General features: G+C 38.8%; 1 protein-coding gene across 13 annotated transcripts in view; it reads right to left on the bottom strand.

Moving 5' to 3' along the window:
- Nucleotides 1–12,200, bottom strand: part of TNNI3K (TNNI3 interacting kinase) — a 323,082-nt gene that overhangs the window by 24,102 nt on the left and 286,780 nt on the right. For 2 of the 13 annotated variants that reach the window (XR_005580798.2, XM_074381019.1), the window contains one exon: nt 1–12,200. This exon is cut by the window's left edge and continues 17,874 nt beyond it. The exons of 9 other annotated variants lie outside the window; for them this stretch is intronic. Coding sequence is in view for 2 of the 4 variants with exons in the window: in XM_074381019.1 (XP_074237120.1) it covers nt 12,188–12,200 (13 nt within the window). In the remaining 2 variants the exon portion in view is untranslated. 2 more of the 13 variants (XR_012512450.1, XM_074381017.1) reach the window with 1 other exon arrangement.

Raw genomic sequence — 12,200 nt, 5'->3', positions numbered from 1 at the left:
GACTCGGGGAAGGGGTAGGAAGCGCGAGAGGGATAAAAGACAACAAATTGGGTTCAGCGTGTCCTGCTTGGGTGATGGGTGCTCCCAAACCTCACAAATCACCACGGAAGAACTTACTCATGGAACCAAATATCATCTGTTCCCCAAAACCCTGTGGACATAAAAAAATTAAATATATATATGAGCTTGGGCAAGATCACACAGAGAAAATTGCAATGCCAAATAAATAAATTGTATTCTAGGCGTAGTGAATATATCACAACAGAATGGTAAACATTATAAACTTAAAGTTTTGGTTTATCTTAACTATAACATATCTTCATTATAGATACTTGTCCTCACATTAGAAAAATTTCTTGTAGATCTGCTTTAGTTCTTTGTAAATTCTGGATATCAGCCCCTTGTCAGATGGGTAGACTGCAAAAGTTTTTTCCCATTCTGTTGGTTGCCGATTCACTCTACTGACTGTTTCTTTTGCCATGCAGAAGCTGTGGAGTTTGATTAGGTCCCATTTTTCTATTTTGGCTTTTGTTGCCATTGCTTTTGGCGTTTTGGTCATGAAGTCCTTGCCTACACCTATGTCCTGAATGGTTTTGCCTAGATTTTCTTGTAAGGTTTTTACCTATGCAACAATCTTGCATGTTCATCACATGTACCCCAAAACCTAAAATGCAATAAAAAAAATGAAAAAAAAAAAAAGAAAAATTTCATGTATAAAATTTAATTTTCTTTTAAAGTTATATTCTGTGGGATTATTTTCTAAGACTATTTACTTTATAAAAAGATTCTTAGATATTTTTATCTCTATTATTCTAGCCTTTCTATGATTTTAGTTTAAAGAATCGATACAAAAATTATACTTTTAAAGTAAGATAATGTGTTTGAAATTAAAGTCTAAATGCTCCTTAAATAATCCATATTTGTAAATGTTGTTTTAAAAATGAAAATAAATTATAGAAAAGCAAAATGTGGGTTCAAAACACTAATATAATAATTTTGAGCTTAAAAAGCAGATATTATTTTGTAAACGCCATTAATGATGGATTATGAAGCCTCTGCACTGACATTGTGCTGCTCAGATAGGCAACAGGTAAAACACAGGAATCAAAAACTTCGTCATCATCAGTAGAATCTACTAATATCTGTAAGTAGTGGGAGCTATAGAGCCACCCTAAAAAGAAGGCATATTGGGGTGGGAGAATCAGAGGTCCTTGAGGTGAGAACAGCATCTCAGGAGCAAACAAGAGTCTATAGCTACCCTTTAGATGCATTGGTCCCTTTAGATAAAGAAGAACGAAAATGCTGTGGAAATCTTATAAATAAAAACAATGAAAGGAGTGTGCTGTAAGAGGCTATGCGGAAACAGTAGATGAAAATAAATATAAAGGTAGAACTCCTTTCAATTTCTATTAATGACCTAATCATTCTTCTAGCCATCCAGACTGAAAAGCAGACTGTCACATCTGACAACTCTTTTCCTCCATCGATCAGCAAACCCTCTCCATCTACTCCACTGGGCCAATATATCTCAACATCTATTACCATCTCTCTGCTTCTTCTTGACTTAACTGGGAACCTCCTGATCCACCATCTGTCCTCTAGTACCCTGCACACAACTGCCATATTAATCTTCTAAAAGTGTTATTCTAGCCAGGTCATTACTTGCTCAAAAACTTTGAATGACTTCCCGCTGTATGCTGACCACAGTCAAAGATTGTTACATTAAGAAATAACTAAAGCAGTGGTTCTCAAAGTGTGATGCCTGGGACATCACCCTACCCTGGGAACTGATTAGAAATGCACATTTTTCACTCTACATCACATCTGCTGAATCAGAAACTCTGGTAGTGGGTCCAGCAATTTGTGTCTTAAAAAATCTTCCATGTATTTCTGGTGCATTTTCAATTTTGTGAGCCATTGGCTTTGTGATTGAGACCATGACCTCTGGCTGTCTTAGTTTCAAATCCTCTTTCTCTTTACCAGTTGTATTCCTCGCATAAGACACTTTCTAAGCCTCAGTTTCCTCATCGATGAAATGGAACCTAATTGAGGTTGCCATTGTGAGTCGGACATAGCAGATTATATATAATGTTTGGCACACAGCCCACACATATGGAGGTCTCCATAAATACCACTATTACTATTATTAATAAAGGTTGGCCTCTGGCCCTGCTCTGATGCTAATCGCTTTCTACAGGCCGACTCAGTTGACCCACTTACTATTTCCAATGCAGCCTGGTACCACTAGCACAGTACCTAGCTCATATAAGTGCTTGAGCATTTGATGTATGAATCAATGAGGAGCTCATGCCAGAAAACTGTTGATACTAATTAAGTGCCTTAGGGAAGAAGCAGCTTAGTTTGAAATTGGATTGAGTGAAAATTCTAATGAACGTTAATGAGGCATTGATTTACTATCTGACCTGAGAAAATATGATAAACCACTTGTCTTTTATTCCCATCTGTAAAATGGGATTAATGTTATTAACCTTTTTTTTTTTTTTAAAGAATTACCCCTACAAGATATATTGCATACATAAATTGCCCAGAGGTGTTGAGAATGATTTGTGTAATACATAATAAGGAACAACATCTACCAAAATAGGGGTGGGGGAAAAGCTAAATTAAGTAACCCCCATCAACAGAGCTGGGGACAATAATGTTTCCGTTTTCATTTTTTTGAATTGCTATCAGTGTTTTCTCATAATGATGCCTACGGGAGAACGCATTGTAAATATTTCTTTTAGACTTCTGTAGAGAGGCTGCCGGAAAAAATATTGTCTATCGTGTGGTTAACAATTGTTGAGAGCATTTTTGTGAACTGGCAATAACAGCATTTCATCTATGTAGAATATTCTAACATTGAAAAATCCCAGAAGTAAGCTGCCTTAACTTGTTATAATAAGGGTGGGGAAACATGTGGCTGTGTGAGGGAACATTCATCATTACTACTGTAGAAATAATGCTGGAATTAGTGAAGGGGAATACAATGCTGTCTATATATATGAAGTAGACGCCATATTATTATCATTTGTAACATGTAATACTTGCCATGACTTGTCATTCCTCTTTTAAATACAGCAAGACTAACTAAAGGCTGATTCTGACAATACCAAACCGGATTTCCTCTGCCACTGGGCATTCTTTTTCTCTCTCTAGGCCATCCTCAACCAAGCTGTGGAAATGTCCTTCTTTTTAAACACGGCTGACAATGTGACTTACTGCCAAAGTCCCATGGCCCACAGTAGTGAGGTTCCATGGCCCACATCCCATGTGGCAGGCCTGGGCCCATTTCTCCAGCTTCAGCCTCATTTGCTCCCTACCTCACATAGGCAGGCCTTATCCACCATGAACTTCTTTCTCACAGTTTTTCTCACATACTAAGCCCCACAGTAAAAGAACTTGATCTCTTTTCTATGACACTTCATGCCTTGTATTGTACAGATTTGATAATGCCTTCCTGACTCAACTATTCTTATCTTATGTCAGAAACCATTTATTTTTCCTTTATTTAAGAATCCCTTCCCCATCCAAGTAAATGGTGATTGAGCGGGTGAATGAATAAACAAATGGATAGTAACATTCAGTGAGTAGTCTTCAACATTAGTTAACTTTTTTTTTTCCTGGCTAATGGAAAAATTCAGAACAGAAAGAAATGACCAAATTTTTTAAAAAATTGGAATGCCAAAGTTTTTATCAGTTAAAAACATGGATGATTTGCACTTCAGACCAAATTCCCAAACTAGTTCTAGTTCAAAGATCCGCAGAGGATGGCCTCACCAGTAACTGGACTGTCCTTTCCTTCCCCTCTAGTGAGGCTCCTAAAACATCAGTACTACTCTCTCCATTTACATTTTCTGCAAAAGCAAGTCCCTTCTTCTCAACTGAGTCAGACATCAGAACCTTGAAGGCAGCTGGGAGGTAAACTGACTCTATGGGCCGTTAGGTTGGCATGTGTAAGTATAGTCCTTTTAACAACTAATGATCTCCAGTCTGAAGAAATAGCCAATTTAAGAAGACTAGGCTTCTGAAGAGAAACACCTCAGACTTCCCTTAGTTTTTATCACACTTATTTTTTGACCTATTTGAATGTCATTGCCAGATTCAGCTTTTAGTTATTTGCATCAGTGTTCAGTCTCCATCCCTCACCTGTTGTGTCTGCCCACCTCAAACCATGATCCCCTTAGTTTGACTACATCGGATGTCAGCCACCTGCCCAACCTGAGTTATGTCTGACCTCAATTACTTGCAGTCTCTTCCTGACTTCTGCCCTAATTAGACTCGTGCCTCTTGTAGAACTGGTTGCCAACAGCAACCATCAGAGAAACTTCAGTTAAACAGCACACCCTTTCCTTGTATCATTTTGATATGTATGGGCACAATAAAATGTTAGAATTTCACCTTAACTTTGGTTAACAATATATTTATTGTCCGAGAAAGCACCAAAAACGTCTTTTAAGTCTCATACTGCGTTAGGTGTGGGTTTTCTGCATAGTCCCAAATGATGAAGGAAAAATAACACGACTATGACCCTCATGAAGGGCACTGACCTAACATCCAGTCTGGAGATTGTTTTCTTCCTAAGCTCTGCAAAGCTCTCCCATCCCCTGTATTTGTTTCGTAGGCTACCATAAGAAAGTTCAAACACTTGGAGGTTTCAGACAACAGAGGTGTATTCTTTCACTGTTTTGAAGGTTAAAAGTCCGGAGTCAGGTGTTGGCAAGGTTGGTTTCTTCTGAAGGAATATTCTGAGGGTTCAATTCTGTGCCTGTGTCCTAGCTTCTGGTAAGGAATCCTCATATTCCTTGGCTTCGAGGTGCAGCACTTCAGTCCCTGCTTGTATCATCTTCACATGGCATTCTCCTGCATGTCTCTGTCTTCTTCTTCTTCTTTAATTTTTGAGATGAAATATTGCTCTGTTGCCCAGGAGTACAGTGGCATGGTCTCAGCTCACTGCAACCTCTGCTCCCTGGGTTCAAGCAATTCCCCTGCCTCAGCCTCCCTAGTAGCTGAGATTACAGGTGCCTGCCCCCATGTCCGGCTAATTTTTGTATTTTGAGTAGAGGCAGGGTTTCGCCATGTGGCCAGCTGGTCTCGAACTCCTGACCTCGTTATCTGCTTGCCTCAGCCTCCCAAAGTGCTGGGATCACAGAAGTGAGCCACCGCGCCTGGCCTTCTGTCCTCTTCTTATAAGGACAAAGTCATCTTGAATTAAGAGCTCTGCTCCAGTATAAACTCCTATTAACTTCTCACATCTGTAACAATCCTGTTTCCAAATAGGGTCACATTTTGAGTCACTGGGGTCTGAGACTTCAACATATCTTTTTGGAGGATACAATACAACCCATAATATCCCTTCACATTTTTATCACAATCTTGATCTTGTTTTTATGATCAATTCCAAACAGAATTTCTTATGCTGTCCTGAAAAGAGCACATACGGCTTTGGGTTTAGATAGACTGGAGTCAACCCAGCTTCCCTGCTTACTATCTCATGAGATGTTTCTTGTTTTGACCAGTTTTCCCATCTTCAAAATGGAGATAATATCTACCTTGCAAGTAATTGGGAATATTATATTAATAATATGTATACTAGCACATAGTAAGTTCTTAATAAATTCTATCCAATTTTCTTCTTAAGTGAATAATTGTTAGATACAGAGAAAAAAATAGCAATTTCTTAAAATGAACGTTTTTGTCAATGCTCCCCTTTTACTTAAACTCTTCCTCTTGATAAGGAACTTCTGTACAAGTGTATATATAATTACACAAATTGCCAAAAGCATCACAAAGCCCTTTCAGTTTGTCAGCTTGTGAGTCTCCAACAAATACATCCAATTGTGTGAAAATGCTTTAAAACAATTGCTCCTAGCATTTTGGTCAGAATGTATTTATTAGACCGTATCTTATACTTGATTGTGAAAATAAACAAGAGAATAAATGATCTGGATTTAAATGCTCTATAAAATCTGCATTACAAGATTCTGTTATATGATTCATAAAGGAAGCTTCTATTCTGGTGTGGCTGGGTAAATTTGGTTATGTAAACTTTGAATAGACTTTGAATGGAAAAACGAAGTCATCGTTTACTGCCTGACAACCTTTTCAAGGGAGAGAGAGGCAGGCACTGTATCACCAAAGATAACTTTACTTAATTAGTTGCTCGAAGATTATTTACTATGCTTAGTCTATAGGAAAACAAAGGTCTGTCAGCATCAGATGCATCTGAGCTTTGCAGATGTGGTTGTGGCTTCTTGAAATCTTTAAAGATTCATCTAAAATATGCTTTCAGGTCTCCTTTTTGTGAAACTTTGACAGGATAATAGAATTAGATTTGCTGAATTTCACTAAACTGTAAAGTAATGTGTCATCAGCTTCACTTACTTTCCAAAAAATATTTCTCTCTGGTAATGCTCATCAATCTAGCTTTTCAACCCCTAAACATGAAACTCAAACAAAAAGGATGACTCCATCAGTTATGCAAGTGACAAGATGTTAAACATTTAACACTCCCACATAGTAGCACCAGCTGCCTCTGGATGAAGCAGATTTGCTTAGGTTTGGCATAAAGAAGGAAGACGAGGAGAAGAAAAATGAAAGGAAGAGGAACTCTTCTTGCAGCGAGAATACAAAGTTCTCTACAGATGTGCAGGAGTCTGAAGTGGGATGCGCCTACTGCACAAACCTTTTCTCCAGAGGGAACATTGCAAAGACAGCCATCATCAGGTCTGCAACCCCTAGTACCAGGGCCCCTGCATCCCTACCATTTCATGGACTCACTCTGATAAGAGCACTTAGTGCACTGGATTAAAGTAATGAAGGGATGTGGCCTCAGTAAATTCCCACATCCCAGTATAATTTCTCAATAAATATCAGCTGAACTAATGAACCAGGAAGGCACACGTGGGCCTCTGGTTCATCAGGACTCCTTTTCCACAACCATTTCCTCATCTCAGTCACCTCCGCTGTAATCTCAGGCACCTCTGCTGTAATCTCAGGCCAGTGAAACAGTATCGACTGAGCGAGCTATGTGCTAAGTTGATTCTAACAGCAAAATCCTTTGACTTTGTTAACAGCCCCAAAGTAGCATCAACTTTAAAGAGTCAAGACTATTTTCCTCTGTAAGTGTCTTGTCAAGAGGCATGCTAGTGAAAGGGTAAAAGACATCTCCAGTTTTCCACAGTGAGCCATTTACCTGGAGGACGGACAGGAAAGGCCAGCTTTAGGGGTTCACATAGTGACCCCATCATAAGGCTTGTTAACAGAGAAGTGTTCCTTGTAGAGTGAGGCATGCTGCAGGGGGTGCCCATTTTGAAGAACACAGTATGAAGCTCCCAACAGTGAAGACAGAACAGTATAAATAGCAGCCCGTCAGTGGTAGGTGTTTGTTCTTTCACTCACTGGACTTTTGATGAGTAACTACCATGTGCCAGGCATTATTCCAGGCACTAAAGGATGAAGGCAGGAGGGGGTGGTGTGGGAGTGGAGATGCATATAAAGAGGAATAAGGCATATGGCTGAGATGCTGGACAGTTAACTCGGTAGGTCTCAGATTCATCATCCACCTTTTAATGTAGAGATTAACAAACTACAAGCTGTAAGACCTTTGGGTAAGTTAATTTCTTTCTTTTGGTGTTTTTGTTATAATGGCTGGATTTGTTTTTTTTTTACATCTTTATTTCTCTTTCCTCACCATTTAAAGAGACAGACTTATAAACAGATGATCATGTGTGTGATGTCATCAGTATAGGATTAGTTGAGTGCCACGAGCCACCCTGCAGTACCGCCTGATTTGTGTGGTTCTGGGGGCCAATTCTGGGTTCAAGGTGGAGCTCTACTGTGTCTATGTCACTCATGTCTCATCTATATTACCATACTATCTCTAGCTTCATGTCTGAGTCTGTGCAATGACTCATAGTAAACACAGCTGCAGAAATCATGCTCCTTCAGGGTCCCTCACAGTTTTGAGTCATGCCCTAGCACAATTTCAGTAAAGACTGGTGGCTGCTATACCCAGTCTCATCCAGATCCTTTCATGCTCACTGACTGAATAAAGAGAAGAGTCTGAGGTCTCAGTGATTGGAAAGGAAGCTGCATCAAGGAAAGCTGCTCTCTTCCTTTCAATTTTCCTTGTGTACTGAATTCACTTGTCTCTCCATGTTCTATTATTTATACTTCTCTTATTTAAATCCTCCTCTATGGCTTCTCCTCTAACCACGCCCAACCCTTTGCTGTTCCCCCAATACTGCACAGGCTCCCACTTCTTTGCCTTTGTCCCCTGTTGCTTCCCTTTCCTGGTAAACTCTTCCTTCCTTTCTCTGCGTGGTTAATTCTGCCAAACTCAAGTGTAACAGGATGGCTTTCAGGATGCCTACCTTGACTCTTCCCATGCTTAACAGGGCTTCCTACACATGGCTCACTACTTATCTTCCTGTTTGTTTCTTCGACCTCCTCCGTTAGACTGTGAATTCCCTCAGGGCTGAAGAGATGTCTAATCCATCATTGGGTATCCAATCTTTACCAAATGACTCAATACATAATAGATGCTTAATAAATGATAGATAAATGCATATCCAATGGAACTAGACAAATGAAGAGGCTAGCTTAATAGGGAAAATGACACATACATTTGTGTTTTCCACCTATAAGTAACATATTGTTAATTTTTTAGATAAAGAAAACAAGAGGGCAGATCACTTAGGTCAGGATTTCAAGACCAGCCTGGTCAAAATTAGTTGAGTGTGGTGGTCTGTGCCTGTAATCCCAGCTAATCGGTAAGCTGAGGCATGAGAATCACTTGAACTCTGGAGGCAGAGGTTGCACTGAGCCAATTGTGCCACTGCATTCCAGTCTGGGTAACAGAATGAGAGACTCTGTCTCAGGAAAAAAAAAAAAAAGCGTATTCAGTGTGACAAAACTCTTGATACAAGAAAACAAGACTCACTATCAAAATATAGGGCCTCTCTGGATAGGGACAAACACTGCGTGTCCTTAAAAGGAAATCAAAACATATTTGTGAGTTAGTTGATTAATTCCATGAACTTTTTAACGCTAGCCATATTTAATTGTATGGAAAGCTGCTCTCTTCCTTCTAATTTTCCTTGGGTACTGAACTCATTTGTCTCTCCATGTTCTACTATTTATACTTCTATTGACTTTAAATCTTCATCTATGGCTTCTGCTGTTCAAGATCCCATATATGTTTTTCCCAAAAAGAGAGTTTATTTAACAAAGTATAACACATAGATCTTGGTAGTTTTGAACAAATTACAGACAGACAAAGTGCTGTCTAATTTAATGAGCAGTAATTTCTTTTCTTTTCTTTTTTTTTTTTTTTTGAGAGATGGAGTCTCGTGCTGTCACCCAGGCTGGAGTGCAGTGGCACGATCCTGGCTCACTGCAACCTCTCCCTCCTGGGTTCAAGCGATTCTCCTGCCTCAGCTGCCTGAGCTGGGACTACAGGCGCATACCATGACCAGTTAATTTTTTGTATTTGTACTAGAGAAGGAGTTTCTCCATGTAAGCCAGGATAGTCTCGATCTCCTGACCTCATGATCCACTTGCCTCAGCCTCCCAAAGGGCTGGGATTACAGGCATGAGCCACTGCGCCCAGCCAATGAGCAGCAGTTTTTTAAAAATTCAAGAGACTTGACAATCTCTCAATACTTTATTTTCTCCTTTTATTCAGATTTTTTTAAAAGGTGAGAATTGATTGCTCTCTGTGCTAATAATCTCAGAAAGTAAAAATCAGGGGAAAAAAATGTAGTTAAACATCTGTAAGTCATGTTTAAACTCAGAATTGTCTATCCTTTACAAAAGTTTAAACTCAGAATTGTCTATCCTTTACAAAAGAAATAAAATAGCAAAATGATACACAAGCAACAGAAAATTTGTTTATAACATTGAAATTCAAGCTGGGCACAGAGGCTCATACCTATAATCCCAGCACTTTGGAAAGTAAGCAGATCGCTTGAGCTCAGGAGTTCGAGACCAGCCTGGGCAACTTGGCAAAACCCTGTCTCTACAAACAATGCAAAAATTAGCCAACTGTGGTGATGTGTGCCTGTAGTTCCAGCTACTCGGTGAGCTAAGAAGGGAGAACTACCAAGCCTGAGGAGGCTGAGGTTGCAATGAGCCATAAATGTACAACTGTACTGGGTAACACAGTGGGACCCTGTCTCAAAAAAAAAAAAAAATGAAATTCAAATCACTCAATACCAGAAGGTAGTTCACAGGAACATTTCAAAGTCAAACACAACACTCTACGTATTCCTTAAGATATATGATATGTCAAAAACAACAATCAACATTTTAATATGGTGTTTTGTCCTCAATTTTATTTATTTCACAGTTTTATAATTCATTTTCCTCTATGTTAAGCTGATAAAATATTATTGAAGAAAAGAGTACATAATTTATCTTTCCCTAAACAGTACAGGACAGTTTTGTAAATAAAATGAAAATCATTCATTTGTGTTTAGATTTGTTAGTTTTCAAGCATCTTAAATCTTTTATATTTTTATGTAGTTCTCCAGCATTTAGAAGCCACATTCACAATTGATTACCATTTTATTTTCAGGGATTACAGAGAAAAATTGAAATCCTCCTGATTTCTGTCATTGTCATAAATAGCTGCTGGGTAGAAAATATCCAGAAACCTTTAAGTTATTCTATATGGCAACTTGACTGAAGAATGGTCAACACTGTCAAATTTGACAATCAGGTAGTGTAAATAAGTAAGGAAAAGCTATGAGAAATTTATGGGTAAAGCTGCTCTTTAATGAGGAAAAAGGAGTGCTTTGCTATCTCAAAGAGAATAAGTGATAAAAAGAAGACGAAAGTGTCTGAATAAAGATCCTGAATTTCAGATAGACACAGGCTTTCATTTCTCAACCTCAGAAAGGGGTTTATCCATCTGTGGGTAGAACTGTGAAATAGGACACATTTATCTTTAGTTTAAAACAAAACAACCTAAGTTTCTCAGGGATGATATTAAGTATTTTATATAATTTTTTTGCAGACCTTGTGAAAAACAGACAAGGTAATACATGGTCCCTCTTTTAGTTACTGAGGCCCAAGTTTACACTGTTCTTAAAGGCAGCGGTGGGATTAGAACATATACCTCTGGCTTCAAAATGCAAGCTGTTTTTCAGCATAGCACAGTAACTCCCACTTCCGTTATCAGCAAAGTATCCTTTCTCCTGAGCAACTCTTCTGCCAGATGAATGCCCTGGGTTGGGCTCTGACCCATAGCTCGCCGTTGGTTTTCTCAGTTTATGTGCAATCTCCCATGCTACAGATCTGGCAGACTGATTAGCTAGTTAGCCTCTGAATGCAATTGGCCTCCTGGCCTGCAGACTATTTTTTAAATGCTTTTCTCTGCCTTTTGTAGAGTTTGGTGTCCAGATTCACCAATTTTAGAACTACTCTGGCCAGGTTTAAATCCTCTATCAGGCATTTGCCATCTGTATTTAGGGACTTTATCTTTTCTCATCTGTGAAATGGAAAACATCATAATACCTTCTTTATTTTTATGAAGATTAAATGACCTAACACATTTAAAGTACCATACCCTGTTACCTGGTACAAAATAAGCACTTAATATGGTTAGACTTATTAGACTTATGATGGTTATTATTAGTTCCATCTGAATCTCTTTGCCAAGACCACCTCTTGCAAGCGAGTATCAAGCATGCCTTTTAACCTGATGGAATGGCTGCCTGCCTCTCCTTTTTCTTAGTAATGCCTCCATCTGTGTTAGATGACCCTAGAGTTGTGTGTCCATTATTGCGTACAATCACACTGCAATATAATACATTTAGGGTCTATTTTCCATACAAACTACTTAAAGAAATATTTAAAGAAAACTACTTAGAAACATTACATTATGTTTGCTTTTTGACATCTTTGAATCCTGGCAAACTCCTGACAATATAGGGACTCTGCAAATGTTTGTTGAATGAACACCCGACTAACCAGAGAGGAAAAAGATGCAAATGCTGCTTCAATTTTCAGGTTTTATAATTCCAGAGGTACTTGAGTTCCTTAGTCTCAGAGCTCATGATCCTGGATGACTAGCACATGCCACGGTACACTAAAATACCATATTAGTAGGGAATACCAACATGGCTAAAACAAGTTCTTTGAAAGTCTCAGCATAGAACTGCGCATCTCCATGTTGTTGGTATCAGTGAACCACC

This window comes from Saimiri boliviensis, chromosome 11, assembly GCF_048565385.1.
Source record: "Saimiri boliviensis isolate mSaiBol1 chromosome 11, mSaiBol1.pri, whole genome shotgun sequence".
Classification (NCBI taxonomy): Eukaryota; Metazoa; Chordata; class Mammalia; order Primates; family Cebidae; genus Saimiri; species Saimiri boliviensis.
Note: the sequence above shows the minus strand (reverse complement) of the source record. Positions and strands in the feature narration are given on the sequence as shown.